The sequence below is a fragment of the Abramis brama genome (genome assembly GCF_963993115.1).
Source record: "Abramis brama genome assembly, chromosome: 13".
NCBI lineage: Eukaryota > Metazoa > Chordata > Actinopteri > Cypriniformes > Leuciscidae > Abramis > Abramis brama.
Genome location: NC_139975.1, coordinates 18800896 through 18818502, shown reverse-complemented (window position 1 = coordinate 18818502; position 17607 = coordinate 18800896). Strand labels below are relative to the sequence as shown.

At 37.3% G+C, this 17607-nt stretch overlaps 1 protein-coding gene across 3 annotated transcripts in view; it reads right to left on the bottom strand.

The window, feature by feature from the left end:
* Positions 1-2355: 2355 nt before the first annotated feature.
* Positions 2356-17607, bottom strand: part of atp11c (ATPase phospholipid transporting 11C (ATP11C blood group)) — a 62404-nt gene continuing 47152 nt past the window's right edge. Inside the window, exons 17-31 of one of the 3 annotated variants that reach the window (XM_084132550.1) lie at positions 16946-17049; positions 16648-16829; positions 16293-16559; positions 15728-15905; positions 15512-15614; positions 14666-14811; positions 14508-14567; positions 13958-14085; positions 13738-13873; positions 13246-13311; positions 13046-13149; positions 12383-12539; positions 7189-7297; positions 5544-5575; positions 2356-4838 (exon numbers count right to left, since the gene is read on the bottom strand). In XM_084132550.1, coding sequence (XP_083988676.1) covers positions 7193-7297; positions 12383-12539; positions 13046-13149; positions 13246-13311; positions 13738-13873; positions 13958-14085; positions 14508-14567; positions 14666-14811; positions 15512-15614; positions 15728-15905; positions 16293-16559; positions 16648-16829; positions 16946-17049 — 1736 coding nt within the window. In that variant the 3' untranslated portion in view covers positions 2356-4838; positions 5544-5575; positions 7189-7192. The remainder of the gene's footprint in view (positions 4839-5543; positions 5576-7188; positions 7298-12382; positions 12540-13045; positions 13150-13245; positions 13312-13737; positions 13874-13957; positions 14086-14507; positions 14568-14665; positions 14812-15511; positions 15615-15727; positions 15906-16292; positions 16560-16647; positions 16830-16945; positions 17050-17607) is intronic. The other 2 variants (XM_084132551.1, XM_084132552.1) reach the window with 2 other exon arrangements.

Here is a 17607-nt window from a genome sequence, read left to right as displayed (position 1 = left end):
ACCCTCCCCATTGGTCGGTTTTCCCTCATAGGCAGTGACTTTCTCACTGCTGTAAAGGATCTCTGCATGCTGTATTACACCCATTCTCAGCCTTACAAGCACACACACACACACACAAACAGGCAGGCTGTTCTGAATATCACTATTGACAGCAAAACTATTTTTTCTTCCAAGACTAAGAAGTTTCATTGTTCAGAATACAGAAAAGTATGACGTGTGGGAAAATTGCACAAAGACAAACAGCTACATGAATAAGAGGCATTGTTGACAAAGAACACACTATTTATGCTTCTACAACCGCATCCTATGTCCATGAGAGACTTCTGATTTGAAATAGCATATGGCATTACAATCTTTATTTATTTTACGCATCCTCTGCAATTGTTGGAGAGTAGGAGAGATTAACTTTAACATCTGAAGACAAATAAAGGACAATACCACAAAAATAACATGGACAAGAACAAATAACATGGACAAGGAAGATTTTACTTAAGTTATCAATCTTTTTTTATTATGAACTTCTACTTTTACTCATGAACATTTTCAGTATTTTAGGTAGAAATGTATGAATGTATAAATATATCATTATTATTATTAAGATATCAGTATTTATTACACAGCTCTGTGGAATACTTGATTCTGATTGGTCAATCACACCATCCAGCGGTAGGCTGTTATTTCCCGATAACAACGCTGAAAACAGATAACAGGCTCATCCGGGTTACTGAAGTCAGCAGTGCTATACGTTTAGGAACGTTTTTTTCTTTTTGTGGAAGTTTTGTGTTTGGTGAGTTAATAAAATATATTTTAAAAAAGTCTTGTCAAATATTTTGTGTACAGTTATTTAATTTCGTCATCCAGTATCGTGGACTCGCTCTCTCGTTTCATACAAACACAGCTGCTGCCATTTTGCGACTATTGTTTTGTACACCGTTGGATTATACAAACAGGTAAGATTTTAAAAGTTTAATCTCAAAACAATATCAAAATCAATATCCCCATAGCAAAATGCTGTGTATTGAGTGGTATGACTGTATACCTTATCCCTTAAATGTCCATCTAGTTTGAACTTGCCGCACTGCAACTGCTCTCTCCGCTGAAGCTTCGCGTTTAAAGACCTAATAAAATATTTCAACTCAGATCAATAGTCCGTGTATTATTATTTTCTTATGTGGCAAGTAGCCGTGTAATAACTAGGATAATGTTCATCCAGCCAGTTGTTATTTCAGAATAAACCCATTCAAGCTGATGCAAGACCTGATCACCCTGTCTGGGTTTATTCTGAGATAACAACCGGCTGGATGCACATTATCCCATACATATTCATGTAAACTTCAACATAAAATCTTAATGTTTATGAATAAAAGTTGAAGTTTACAGTTAATATATATACAGTACTGTGCAAAAGTCTTAGGCATGTTAATATCCCCCCCGCCCCCCCCCCAAAAAATGGTTTTAGGTCAGTTATTTATATCTTTTGCAAAATATCAGTTTACATTTCCAAACATTCTTTTTGCCATTAATTGTAATAATCCAGTGAGATTTGTGTATGCACAAGGAGTCTGACAACAGCCGGTATGATCGGATCTCACCATCATCGAGTCCGTCTGCGATTACATGAAGCAGAAAAAACTGAGACAAACTAAATCCAGAAGAACTGTGGGAACGTCTCCAAGATGCTTGAAGAAACCTTCCTGCAAAGCTACAGTACTGTGAAAAGTACTGGCACTTGTGTTAAAATGCTGTAAAGTGAGAATGCTTTCAAAAATAAAATCACAAATTGAATTTATTTATGATTTAACTTCTATTAACTAATTCAAATCAATATATGTTGTAACGACCCTTTGCGTTTAAAACGGCTTTTGTCCAGGTACACTTGCGCATAGATTTTCAGGTAGCTTTGCAGGAAGGTTTCTTCAAGCATCTTGGAGACGTTCCCGCAGTTCTTCTGGATTTAGTCTGTCTCAGTTTTTTCTGTTTCTTCATGTAATGATGGTGAGATCAGATCATACCGACTCCTTGTGCATACACAAATCTCACTGGATTATTACAATTAATGGCAAAAAGAATGTTTGGAAATGTAAACTGATATTTCTTACTGACAGCAAAAGATATAAATAACTGACTTAAAACCATTTTTTTGTGTGTGTGTGTGTGTGTGGGGGGGGGGGGGGGGGTATTAACATGCCTAAGACAAACAAATAATGTAATGTGGTATAATTTACTTTGAAGCCCTGTAAATTGCATGTTTAATTAAACAAGCAGCTTTTTTAAAAAACAGTAAAAACAAGAACTATTGAACTCAACATATCAGAGAAATCCTAGGCAAAAAAGATAAAGCGTCAGACACAAATGTCTTCTTTCAAAACAGCTTTTATTTGAGAAAAGTTTGAAACAGACTGGTCTTGAGAGGTACATTCAGATCAGCTGGAGCCTGAGGGACATGATGGAGGGAGCAGGGCTGGCCGAGTTAGTGCCTGACTCATTTCTTCAGCCCTGCCTCACGCTCCACAATCAGGCTGCCTTTTTTTCAGCTTTTTTTTTTTTTTTTACTTTTTCTTTTTCTTACAAAAAGTGGCTCAAAAAGTTTCATTAAAAATACAATCAAATAATTTCATATATATTTATATATATTCAGGCAACATGACAATCCAAGAATTATCATAAGCTTTGAAAATAGCATCTCTGAAGTAATTTAAAGGTCTGTTTGGAAATTTCAAACATTGCAGGCAAGTTCCATTTACCCCTCTTAAACTGAGCTGAACAAACACACGAATGTCTTCATCTTGGTGAGTGTGTATGTGCTCACCAGGGTTCAGTCCAGTGGTGGCATTAGTGGTCACACATGCACAGAGAGAGAGAAAAAAAAGGGGCTCACGCTGGATTAATGTTCACACTAAAACATCACCCCAACTGGCCTCACATGTCTAGTTAATAAGCAAATAGAGCTCTGATATATTTTCTCTGGAAAGCTAATTCATGGTGTAATCAGAAATGAAAAGAAGGCCTGGTGGTTACGCTGGGCTGTGATACAGCTGGATTAAGCCCGGCCCAAATTTTGGAGCTGAGCTTAAGATGCTTAGCATCATGACACAGTCAGAGGTCTAACACACACCACTTTACCTTGGATAATCCACACACACTTGAAGATAGTTGAAGCTGGAATGGGGGCATTTTTCATATGGCATTGTTTTAAGAGAAACATAATCAAGAAACACACTGGCTCTTCTAACACCCATTTTGGGCTACAAGCAGAAAGAACAACGGAATAGATCGCTCATATTAAAGGGACACAGAGATTTCAGCTGCATAACACCATATAGGATCTATCGGACTGATCTCTGATCAGAGAAAGAGCCCAGAGCTGCTGGTCTGCAGGTTCTGCTCAGGCTTACAAGATATAGAAACCCAATCTGTTCAACAGCGTATTGCACAGAAAAAAAGAAAGAAAGAAAAAATCAAATGGTACAAGCTGATAATGATTAATTTAAGAGAAGGAAATTCATCTGACAAAAATATAACATTTATGAGTATAATTACAAGGTACAATAAATATGTAAAAAAAGAATCACATAGTCAAGAATAAAATAATTCAATTATAATATAAAATGTGATGAAATCATGGCACGTAGAAATGGAATGTATTCAGAAGTGAAGAAAGTAGAATGAAGATCCATTCGCTCCTAACCACTAGGGGGCAAACATGGGCTCCCATTTCATGGACCTAAGCTCCACCACTTTTAAGTGATTCATTCAGTAACCTCAAAACAGTAAAATGCATGCATGTGGATGTGAAAGTGCGTTTTTGAGTTCTGGCCTGGTATTTAGAGCTGACACATTGCCCAACAGTGAAGCTCACTCCGAAAATACACAATTAACTTTGCTCTGAGGACTTATCTTAGCATGTGCCGTTACCATGGATAATTCACCTTCAAGGAAAAACTGAAGAGAGATGGTCGGCCGCTTTTTTTTTTTCTTTTTTTTTTGGCATCAAGCAAGAATTTCCACTTTTCACCAGTACATTTCTTACATCTATAATCCAACTGTAAACTGATCCCCGTTTCAACAAAGAGTAACATTGAAAACTGTGAAAGTACGTTTAGTACGATTTTTCACACCCGCACGTACATGTACAGAGTTGTTGGGCATATCCCAGAACTCCATGTGGTTGAACAAACAGCAATTGTTGAAAGGCAGCTTTTATACCCATAGGGTCAGTGCCCTCAGTGCAGCATCTTAGAGAGAGCTCACATTTAGGGATCTCGAACAGCTACATATCACAGAACTCTAAACTATGATCTGGGATTGTGATCACACCTGTTAACCAATCACAAAAGGGGCCAACTGTCTGCTAACAAAGTAAAGAAAACTAGAGAGCATGTTGACGAAGGAAAAGGATATTTATAGGACTTTTTAGGGGGGGGGGGGGGGTTCATGCAAGAGAGCCAATAAGGAATGAACCAGGGTCGGTACATTCTGCAGCAGTTGAGCGCTACGGACAACTTCTCCAGCGACACATTTATCACAATACGGTTGAATATGAGAATATGGCAGTAGGGCAGGGCAGAAAACGTTGTGAAAACAGTTCCCGTGGAATCGTTCTGGGATGAGAGGCTTTGAGAGAAGTGAAAGGACATGACAGAAAAGGTGGAAAGAGGACTACTGGTCTGAGCAGTTTAATGTGGTTCCATTGTCATGTTTCATTTAAACAGGCAGGAGGAAGGGCAGCGACCCTGGAAGATGCGAGGGTCCCATCAGTAGTCTTAACCCAAAGCTGTCCGTGCCCATCAGTAGCGCTCCATCAGATGCTTATAGGAGAGGGGTGTGACAGCAGCCATCTGTGGTGTACACAACAACAACAAAAATCACCAGGTGAAAAAATTAACAGGTGAAGAGGATAGATCTTAATAAAGTCTGAATAGCAACAATGTGTCGATCTCTTATTTGATTGATTTATCAAATATAACCAACCCAAACATAAACCCAGACAATTCTGTACACAATACCAACCCTAAATCAAATCAAACTGATCTGCACCAATGAACCATCCTAATCACAGGAGGATCTGGTTGTCAGGAATGATTCGCTCATATTATTAGTCCAAATAAAACGCGGATTTGAATCCTGGTTTATGGAATGTCCTGGATTTAAAACAAGTCCTCTATGTCTCAGATGCTGTCAATTACCACAGACATTAAACGGGCAATGCACCGCTGGCAAAATGGGTTTTTAATTAAACTTGACTGTGAAATCGATGTTACATGACAAGCAAAAATAGAGTAAAAGGGCTAAAAGAGTGATTTTGCATTTACAAATGCATTAGCAGCTACCAATGGAAATCTATAATTTACATTTATCTTCCATACAAAATGTTATTTGTCCTATAAAGTGGCCAAAATTTTTCAACAAATTGTTAGATGAATTTTTGGTAATGCATTACTGGCGTAATTCCTTTGGATGGATTTGTCGGTAAACGTAGATTCTATCCAAGATCAGTTTGTGTTGAACCCAGAACATTCCTTAGATCATATTGAGCACTTTACCTGTCTGTGTAAGTTGAAGTTTCCTCTGACAGCTGAGAAGAACAGAAGAGCAAGTTTAATGCTGGTGAGTACTTCCTATCTACAGCCTCACCAATAACTTATTACAACCATCACAAATTTGACCCCAAAAGCTTCAGGCACAGGCGAACATGCAAAACACCCATATCAGCATGCAAAATGCAAAGCATTAATGCAGGGGAACAATCACCGGAACCAAAATAATGTCCCACAAAGGTTAGACAGCCAACTTCGATAGTCACAAAAAAAAGAAAAAAAAGAAAGAATCCAGACTACAAACTACCACACCACACAAAATACCCAACACAGCAAAAGACACGATAAGACCAACATGACACTGCGGTTTCATTTCAATGTATTAAAGTATTGCACAAAACAACCACACTCATGTTGTCATTCACACACATATAAATGAGGTTAACCAGAACAACACGACAGATAACTGGTTTAGTCAGTTAATACGGACCCAATCACAGGTTACTTGAGGAGCACATGCAAAGCATAATGAGGGGGCGGAGCTTCCCCTGGCAGGCTGAAAGGATCATTTAATATTCATTCATTCATTTTTTTTTTCCCTTCTGCTTGTTTATTTTTTATTCCTTACAGCCAACAGTACTGCACTGCGGTCTATTATTATAGTAGCGTCACTTATTAAATACATACGTTAATTAGGTATATGAAAATACTACAGGGTAATATGTCCTGTAACTCTTGATCCTTTTTAATATAAAATGCAACAGCAGGATTCTCAAAAGTAAAAATCCCATAAAAAATCTCCATAGAGAAAATATTACGTTAACTTAAATTGCAAAATTCCTGGTAAAGTAACACACTATACACAATCCTGAACCAATCCCAAATCAGAGAAGTCTGCTGTTATTCTTTCAGGCTTGTAGAGGCTAGCAAAGTAATGCAAGCCATCTACCTAGCTTTTTAATACTAGCTGGTATGGGATTTTTGTTGTGTTAAAGCATAAAAGACATTAGTGATTTATCCAATAAGAAAACACGGTTACACTTTATTTTAAGGTGTCTTTGTTACACTGTAATTGTACTGTGAAGTACTGAGCAATAATAATTAACTACATGTACTTACTATAGGGTTAGGATTTGGTTTAAGGTTAGTTGCATGTAATTATGGATAATTTATAGTTATTACTATAGTAACTACATGTAACATGTAACAATGACACTGTAAAATAAAGTGTTACCGAAAACAAATTAGTCGTATTTGTATGTCTTTTTCACATTTTCAAATACTTTTGCATCAAATCAAATGTTGTAATTGTAATTGTCAATCTCAGAGCTGGATAGTTTAGTTCAAGAAATTTTAAATCTCTAAGGTACAGAATTTTTAAATCTCTATGGAGAAAGTCACTGTTGAGCTGTAGTGTGTTCTTTTGCTTAAGTCAAAGACTAAATGTCTTTTCAGCCAACCGATATGAGTTCATCCTGGGGTAGGGAGAATTTCCACAGCAGAATTCGGAGGAAATTAAAAGGATCCCACAGAGGGGGCCCGACTGAACCCAAGGGGAGGAACTGCACCGACTACGAGGCAAATCCCTTGTGGATGACTAGGGTCAGGCACTCAATTGGGGCTCTGATTGTAAAAGTCTGGGGTCTTGTACCTGTTCATTTGACAGAATTGGACTCGTCTGAAAAGGTTCTCATGAGCAGGGGTCTGGCTGAAGACTGAGAGGAATGGCTGCCCCCAACATTCGACTGACCCGGCTTTTTCTGAAAGGGGGTGGTGAAAGACACTTGAACACGATGGATCGGACACACACATACCCACTCAAACACACAACTGCGGTACAGTAAATCCTTTAAAAATAAGACAAAACATGGTGAAGGATGTTTATAGCGATGAGATTTCATATTTGAGGGCACAATAACGTGTTTATAGTTTCCATACAGATTAACTTACATGGAAGAATTCATAATGGCCATTTTTCTAACATAATCCCTCATCCCTTTTTTGACCCATACAAAAGCCAGCCAACACTCAAAGAAACTCACAATATAAACCCACCAAGAGATGGTTTCCGATTCCAGTTCCTTTATGATTCAGTTAACAATTATTATTTGTACTTTTAAAGTAGTGCCAAATAATTGATCCTAACTACACTACCGTATAAAAATGTAAATGTAAAAGTAAGATTGTTTTTCAAAGAAAATAATACTTATTAAAGTGACTAAAGACATGTATAATGTTATAACAGATTTGTATTTAAAATAAACGCTGTTCTTTTGAACTTTGCATTCATCAAAGATTTTTTTTTTACCATAGTTTCCACCAAAATATTAAGCTGCACAAGTCTTTTCAACACTGATAATAATGTATCACTGAAGACTGGAGTAATGATGCTGAAAATTCAGCTTAACCAATCAAAGGAATACATTACAAACAGTTATTTAAATTGTAATAAAATATTTTTTTACTGTATTCTTCACAGACTTCTTAAAAAAACAACAACTATTTTTCAAAAAAAAAGGAATTCTTACAGAACCCAAACTTTTGAAAGGGAGTGTATATTATATATATATACATATACAATATTTGGGTAACATTCTAATTGGAACCCATAGATGCAATGTAGACCAATGAGACTCATTTGAGCGCCACTCTGACTAATTCAAGAACCGGTGTTGCCCTTGGACCCCGAAGTCACTGTATTTACAGTGTACTGTATTTAGTGCCTAATTTCAAATGATAAAAATAGAATAAAAAAAAAAAGAAATAAATAATAATCGCATTATGGTGTATTTATGTTTAATTATGCTAATATTTTAATGACTGTATTGCCTTTTAAATTGCATATCGCATTATATATACAGTACAGGTCAAAAGTTTGGAAACATTACGTTTTTTTATATTTTTGAAAGAAGTCTCTAATGCTTATCAAGACTGCGTTTAGTTGATCAAAAATACAGAAAAAAAAAACAGTAATATTGTGAAATATTATTACAACTTAAAATAATAGTTTTCTATTTGAATATACTTTAAAAAATAATTTATTCCTGTGATGCAAAGCTGAATTTTCAGCATCATTACTCCAGTCTTCAGTGTCACATGTGACATCCAGTCTATCACATGGTCCTTTAGAAATCGTTCTAATATTCTGATTTATTATGAGTGTTGGAAACAGTTCTGCTGCCTAATATATTTGATGAATAAAAGGTTAAAAAGAACTGCATTTATTCAAATTAAAAAAATATTTTCTAATAATATAAATCTTCTTTATTATCACTTTTTATCAATTTAACACATCCTTGCTGAATAAAAGTATTGATTTATTTCAAAAAAAGAAAGAAAAAATTACTGACCAGTAGTGTATATTGTTGTTACAAAAGATTTCTATTTAAAAAAATAAAAAATAAATAAAATATTTAGTACCCTAAAAAAAGTATCACAGGTTATGAAAAAATATTAAGCAGCAGAACTTTGATAATGAATCATCATATTAGAATGATTTATAAAGGATCATGTGATAGACTGGAGTAATGATCCTGAAATTTCAGCTTTGCATCACAGAAATAAATGATAATTTAAAGTATAACAAATTGAAAACCAATTATTTTAAATTGTAATAATATATCACAATATTACATTTTTTTCTGTATTTTTGATCAAATAAATGCAGGCTTGATGAGCAGAAGAAACTTCTTTCAAAAACATTAAAAATAGTAATGTTTCCAAACTTTTGACCTGTACTGTGCATGTATATGTGTATATGTGTGTATGTATGTATATATGTATATATGTATATATATATATATATATATATATATATATATATATATATATATATATATATATATATATATATATATATATATATATATATATATATATATAAAATAAAATGATCAATAAAATGCCCCTTTCTTCTCTGTTCTTCCGTCTTTTTTTCTTTCTTTTTTTTCGATCCCCAACACTAATAAGACAAACACTCTCTCTCACATACACACAAGATCTCACTTTGAATCAAGCAGCCCAAATGCACCCATAAAGTCTGTGGTTTGGTTGGGGAGTGGAGTAGTTTGGGCCGAGCACGCATGCAGGAAACCCTGTATGTTTGTGTGCTGCATTCTCCTGGCTGGGCATGCAGAGACAGCAGGCACCTGGAACAGGCAGCTGAAGGAATCCCCATCATACCCTGCAGCCCTTACAGACACACACTGAGGACCACCCAACAGCGCGGCTCAGCTTTTGGGGACAATTCTTGCACAACGCCTCAAGACAAACACCCGCTCAAAAAACTGCCACCACGATACACCGTTTGACTCACAATCCAAACCCAGAACCCATGACAAACACATTTGAGCTAGCGAAGAACACCACCTTACAAAGAGGGAGCAGAGACAAACGGGTGGAGAGACGGCAAGCAGGACACTGAAGATACAGACAGGCAACCCAAAGGAGGGACAGTGAGACAAAAAGCAGAAGAGGAGTAGGCAGAGAGACCTCAGTCACTCCAGGAAAAGCTGTGAGTGCTAGCAGTCTGCGACAGCATGAAGATAGTGGATGTCCCAGAGGAAGGAAGACGTCGTTTCATCTATGGTACAGCACACAGGTGGGCAAGAGACCAAAGAGGACAGGAAAATTAAAAGAAGATCATGGGTGAGAAAGGGTGGGAGTAAAGTTATGGGGGTAGAGATAGAGAAACAAGAGAAATGTGGTAGACACGCAATTAAATATGCAAGTGAAAAGCTCCAGTAACTAGAACCCTGACTATGTGCTGTTTGATTCAGCAGAAAGTTGAATAAGTATCTATAAAACAGACTAACTCTCCTGGTGGAAATTGATTGCCACATAAATCACATAATACATTTATGGTCTGCAGAATAGAATTTTAAACTATCAGGAATTTTAATACATTTTTAATACATACACTACCATTCAAAAGTCTGGGGTTAGTAAGATTTTTTTTTTTAAGGTTTTCGAAAGAAGTCTCTTATGCTCAGCAAGGCAGCATTTATTCGATCAAAAATACAGTAAAAACAGTAATATTGTGAAATTGTGATTGTGAAATCAAAACATAGCTTTTTTTATTGGAATATGTTTTAAAATGTAATTTATTTCCGTAATGGCAAAGTTGAATTTTCAGCGTCATTACTGTCTTCAGTCACATGATCCTTCTGAAATCATTCTAATATGATGATTTGCTGCTAAAGAAGCATTTCTTATTGTTATTAACAACAGTTGTGCTGCCTAATATTTTTGTGGAAACAGTGATATATTTTTTTCAGGATTATTTGATGTACAGTAAGTTTAAATAAACAGTTATACTTAAAATAGATTTTAATATGCATCTAAATAAATATTAACTTATTTCAAAAAAATGTACTGACCCCAAACTTTTGAACGGTAGTGTAGATTCTGAATTAATGAGCTGCATTTGTATTTGTAGTAAAATGCAAATAAACACACCTGTGACCGCATGTTCTATATTAATGAGCATAGTTGTTTAATTTTCATTCATTTTTAATAACAGCTGACGGTGTGACTAAGTTCAGCAGAGCTTGACTTTAAGCCAGCATCACTGCTCATTTGCATAATGTCTGAACTGCAAATACTTTTCACAGCATTTTCAACAAGCTGCAGTCATTAATAAAAAAATGCTTTACAATGTATTAATGGAGTGTAATAGAGTAATTATGTTTTTTCTTATTCATGTTTTCAGGCTTTCTAGGGACCTGTAATACAAAGTAGGTTTGTGATATAACCTCTACACACACAATGTCTCGTTTCACATTTTACAAGTTACATTGGTCAACAAAGACCATGTTTCTCATCTATTGGAGTTCATTAGGGAATAATTATAAAACCATTATTAAAGTTCACAATTTAATAACTGACATCATTATCACATTGACATCAATGAAACAAAATTTCTCCCCGTTAGCCATTTTAATTGACACGTGGCATTCTTGGAAGGGAAGCGACACCTACCTGTGAGGAAGCAGGGGGCAGATGAGCACCGTATGCTCATCTCTGGCCTGAAAGGCTGCTTAATTAGTGTCACAAACATTAGCGACTCCCTACAGCGGGTGCTCACTTCCTTTAAATAATTCAAATTACTGGAGGGGTCTAATTATTGTTTATAGATTCTAACTGTGTGCTAACATGTTAGCTGGTTGGGTAGCCACTGACAACAGCACAGAGTGATGCAAGTATTTATGTCAGAGTGATACATGGGACAAAAAGCTACAGGAAAGGACATCGAAGAAGAGTGATAGTAACAATTAGACTGATTGACTTCCTGTCTGTTTGACCAACCCCAACAATCCAAACTGTTCAGAGCTTTGAAACAAGGCAAGAGTTCTGTTAGGAAAAAAGTCAATGACAGTCAGGGGAAGTAAGGAAAAGAGACACTTGAGAAGTGACAGAGTTTAAGAATAATAATAATTTAAAAAAAGTAAGGTCTTAAAAGGCTGGGGGTACAGGGGATTATTAAATGTGACTACGTGTCCTAAACAGGTGTGACGTGATAAAGCAACAAAATGACACAAACCATCTCTCTACCATGTCAATCAGAGTTTATGTGCTAACCAGCCATGACCACACCAAGCAACAGTGCATTTTGCCTGCCTACACTGGTCCTAAAATCCTGGTCAACATAACTGTGAATTAAACATCAAATATCTTCTAATTGGCCATGACTGCGTCACGTCATGCCTGGTTAGGACACGGTGGAAGATGAAAGAAGAACAGAAGAGAAGGTAAATCAGGAAGAAAAAGGGAGAATAGGATGGAAATGGTAGAAATGAAGAGTTGAGGAAGTCCGAGAGGAGTAAAAATGGGAGGGAGAAGTATACCTGTCGTGAATGGGGGCCTCTGGGCTTGCGGAGGACCACCAAAAGGAGCTCTGGCAGCAGACTGAGGAGAATGAGGATGATGATAACCAGCCAGGCAGACACTGAACTTAGCATGTTAGCAAACACAAAGTACAAACGCTGCTGCTTCAAAAACGGCCTAGAAAATAAGAGAGAGAGAGAGAGAGAGAGAGAGAGAGTGTGAGAAAAAACAAGAGCGTTATACAAGTTAACTCATGCGATTAAACGTAGGTTAATTTAATTTATCTTTACTGATAATTATATCAATACTGATATTATATTTGCTTCATTCCACAATCAGAGCTGTACAGTGGAAGCAGCACAAAAGAAAATCCCTAGTGGACCGCAATCTGTAGTCTGAATTATCAGTAAAGAAATCCACTCTTTAACAATTCAATATGTTGAAGTTATTTGCATCCTTTTTAACTACAAATATAATGTCAGCTTAAAAAGTGAAAAGTTCTCTAATGACGTGTGCACAGGCGCGAGGGCTGGGTAATTATCCCTCCCCTCCTGCAACCTGTCACTCACATGAGATTCGCAGCAATTAGCAAACGACAACGATACAATGAATTCCTGATGGACAAAATCAAGCGTGCCCTTAATAGAGAAGAAAGGACTTTGGAGACTTTAACGTTTCCTCACCATATGATGCCTCCCCAGAAGAAACTGAAGAAAACATAGAAGGCCAATGAGCCCCAGATCACAAAATGGTTGATCCACGTCCAGTGCCGCGTGTCTAAAGCCAGCTGGAAGAGGGGAAACAGTCAGTCTCTGACAAATGAAGATCTGAGATGCTTCTTTTATAGTTTAGAAGTTTGTGACGAACTAATCAAGCCACCAACCTTCAATGTCACAGTGAAAACAAGGACTGTAAAGACAATTGTTCCATAAGACCAGTTTCCGAAGACCTGTAAAAGGAAGGAGTAAATCAAATACATTTCCCGCTTTTTCATTCATACAGTTTTTAAAGTCACCATTAAATCATGGAATATTGTAGTATTATTCATTATTTATCTGTGAACATAATTTAAAAAAAAAATAATTATTCAGGTGCCCTTGTAACCTTTTAATCAAAAGAACTTCCCCCTCCCTCTTGTAACATATTTTCTCTTCTCTGATGAGGCGTTTATTTGTATGAGGGTGGGACAACCTGTCACTCACATGACATCATAGCAATAGCAAACCACAACAATCCAACAAGCCAATCAATTCCCGATAGACAAAATCAAGTCCCATCCAAAATTTTGTTCGAGAAGTCATTTCACACGGATATAGTATGTCACTATTGCGACTCCTGTTTCATGCCCAATTTTAAAAAGCAAACCAGCTCTAACCTGCCCATTATCCTGCAGTGCTGGATTGCTGAACAGGAAACGGACACCAAAGAAGAACATGAGACCCTGAAAAATTCCTAATACTGTCCAGTAGAGGAAGGGGCGCCAGCGTAACATGGCATTTTTGGCTATTTGTCTGTAAGAAGGATAAAAACACAGTACATCAGCAACAGCATGGTACAAATGAAATAATCAGAAGAGTTGCAGTGCAGACGGGCACCTGTAGAGGGTGGCATTGTCCAGCAGAACCTCGATGGACATATGCTGTTCCAGCAGGCTGTAGGCCAGAATGGGCATGGAGGTGAAGCAGATGTTGTACATCGTCAGATAGGCTGCGTCGTACAGGGGCTGGGAAGGGGAGCGAGGGAAAGGACGGGGGCACCGGGGAGGTTAATACCACAATAAGGACATCACACATATGCACACAATCTGACTGTGTGGCCACATGCAATGGTTTCTTAATATACAAAACACATGCTGGAAAATGTGACATCAAGATCCATTAGAACAATAACAGGAAATCACAGCTGAGAACTGGTTAAGAGCTGTTTCTAATCTTTTTTTATATATATATTTTTTTTATCAATTGCAGAAGTGACAGGGCAATACTACAGGAGAAAGAAGGAAAAAGATGGGACACAACTGATATATATAAATATCAGTTCAAAGAAGGGCAGAGAGAAATGCAGAGGAAAGACGCAAAGTCAAGAGCAGAGGCAGAGGGACCTGCTGGGACGCAGTCTTCTAACAGGTCCTTTATTTGCACATACCTGCTGAGAGTATCCACAGAAAAACTGGTAAAGGAACTGAGGTAATATGAAGCAAAGATTCTAAGGGAGAGAAGAGAAAAAAAGGTTTAAAAGAGTCACTAAAATAACTACCTTTATATTTATAGATTGAAACACGGGTCACTGGATGCCAGATGTACCTTATAAAAGAAGTACTGGACAAGATGAGCAATGCGCACATAGTAGAGATGCCCATGAGCCAGCAAAAGCTTCTTTAAGTGCTTGAGTTTAGGGATGGCATAATCACTGTTCCTCACAGCTTGACGACCCTCCTTTCCTTTAACACCTGAACACACAATAGAACAAACAACACCATCACATTCCATCGCAACAACACCACCAACACCACCAACACCACCAACACCACCAACACCACCAACACCACCAACACCACCAACACCACCAACACCACCAACACCACCAACACCACAAAATCCTGAGCAAGATATGTACACTTTAATAATGTACACTTACCATTCAAAAGTTTAGAGTCGGTAGGATTTGATTACTTTTTAGGAAGAAATCTCTTATACTAACTAAGGCTGCATTTATTTGATCAAAAAATAATTATAGTATATCAATTTAAAGTAACTGTTTTCTATTTGAATATATTTTAAAATATAATTTATCCCTGTGATGGAAAAGCAGAATTTTCAGCATCATTACTCCAGTCTTCATTGTCTCATGATCCTTCAAAAATCATTCTAATATGGCGATTTAGTGCTCAAGAAACACTTATTAATATTTTCCAAATTGAAAAAAAAAGTTGTGCTGCTTTATATTTTTGTGGAAACTGTGATACATTTTTTAAGGATTCTTTAATGAATAGAAAGTTTAAAAGAACAGCATTTATTTGACATACAAATCTTCTGTGTCTTGCTGAATGAAAGTATTCTTTCAAAGTATTTCTTTAAAAAAAAAAGAGAAAAGAAACTGAGCCCAAACTTTTTAACAGTAATTTCCCTGTATGCACAATGAGATCTCACCAATGCCCACGTGTGCCTCAAGAATCATGCTAACATCATTGGCCCCATCGCCAATGGAGAGAGTGATTGGGGAACCTTTGGAATTCTTCACCATCTTCACGATCTAAAGGGAGTAAAAGAGTTTAGCCAACTTTAGCCAACTAATTCATAAAGTATAAGTGCATTTAATTATAGGCACCATAAAGAGGTGCCAAAGTGTCAGCCTGCAGGTGTGACCTGAGCTTTCTGCAGGGGTGCCATGCGGCAGCAGAGGACGGCAGTGCTGTTCTGGCAGATCTGCAGAAAGAGGCTCCTGTACAGGCAGGCATCTGCATCACGGGGTGGGTTCATCAACAACGACAGCGTAGCACCATCTATGATGAAGCCGTACTCCTGGTTTGATGTAGACCAACTCCTGTGGTACAAAAATGACAGTAAATTAGGTAATTAAATACACCCATATTAAAATTCTGGCTGATACGATAAGCCTATAATTATGCTCATGTTATGACTGAGACCTGATAAATGGCAGATACTAAAACTCTCGTCTAAATAAAAAAAAAATAAAACAAATCAAAATTCAAAACAATTGTCTAAAATGCTACAAGTGAATTTAGGCATCATAACTTTACAAAGTTAGTTCAATACCATATTTCTCATTACATTTATTCATGTTTTTAAACATCCAATAGGTGACACGTAGTCAAAAATGTACAAATAGGGAAAATGAGTATAAATTCAATATTGGCAGGTATATTCAATATTATTCACTAAAAAGCCATTAAGAGGTCAAGGGTCTGACCTAGTGACCCCAGCTTTGACTGGTGGGGCGTCCTGCACTGCTCTTCTATGGTAGTCCCGTAACAACTCAAGAAGTTTCTCCTCGCGCTTTGTCCTCCCATCCTCCAGTGTCCGCACAGTCAGTTCCAGTAGCTCCGTACCCCTCTGGAACAGGCGGCAGGCATAGCAGGTGGACTTGGCCGTCTCCATTTTGTCCCCCGTCAGCACCCAAACTTTCATCCCTGCACCCTGCAAGGCCTCCATGGTCTCCGCTGCCTCTTCCTGAAGTCTGGGACACAAGATGTTAAGATGTTAAGCTATCCAGGGCTTCTCTTTGAGACAAAAACATGGCGTAAATAGCCATTTAGGTCACCAACCGGTCCTCTACAGCGGTCGCTCCGATCAAACTCATGCCCGTCTCCACTTGGTTATAAATGGCCATGAGTTTCTCCTCCCTGTCCTGAAGAGCCAGTCTCGCCTCCCTCAGCCCAGTGTCTGCCACGGCATACTCCTCAGCGCTCAGCTGCTTAAAGGCTACACACAGTGTACGGTAACCCTCCTGGTGAGCGAAAACACACAATTAGGCTTTTTCAATATTTAAAAAGTCAATATGGTCATAACATCCTTGAAAATGAAAGACACCGGAATACATTAACATTCTGGAATCTACTGTACCGTTGCATTTCGCTCAACGTGCAACCGAATCCTTTCCACCTCCTCTGGTTTGACTCTTGGGAAGATGGAGGAATCGGCTCCCTTACAGAAAAGCAGCATCTCCCCTAAATAAACAGTAGGAGACAGGTGAGAGACATTCAGAGTTACAGATTACAACATAAACTTGCTTCTTACATCATCTGCAAAACTCACAACCACAATGCTAAGATGTTCTGTGGAGTTGCTAAGTGGTTGTGGTGATCTGAGCAGTCAGAGACTGTTTGCATAAATTATATATATTTTTAACTTAACAACAACTCATTCTGATGTGATAATATGTAGCATTTTAACTGTGACAGAAATAAAAAAAACGGAAAAAATGAGAACTAAATTAAATTATTAGAATTTAATAAGAATTTAATTTAAAAAATCTAACTAATAAAAAATTTTTTTGTGTAGCTATTGGTTGATAAAGGAAAGAAAGAAAATTTCAAGCTGTATTTGGGTTCCAGCTTCAATGTAAAACTATGGCATTTTCCTGCTCAGTCCATCTACTAATGATCTCTAAAAAGGTCACTTCACCTCAAGTCACATGGTTTAATTTATCATTCATGTCAACAGCAGAAATGGTGCAGGACAAGTTATGCAATTCAAATCTCTAACCCTGCATATGCAAAAGCCTT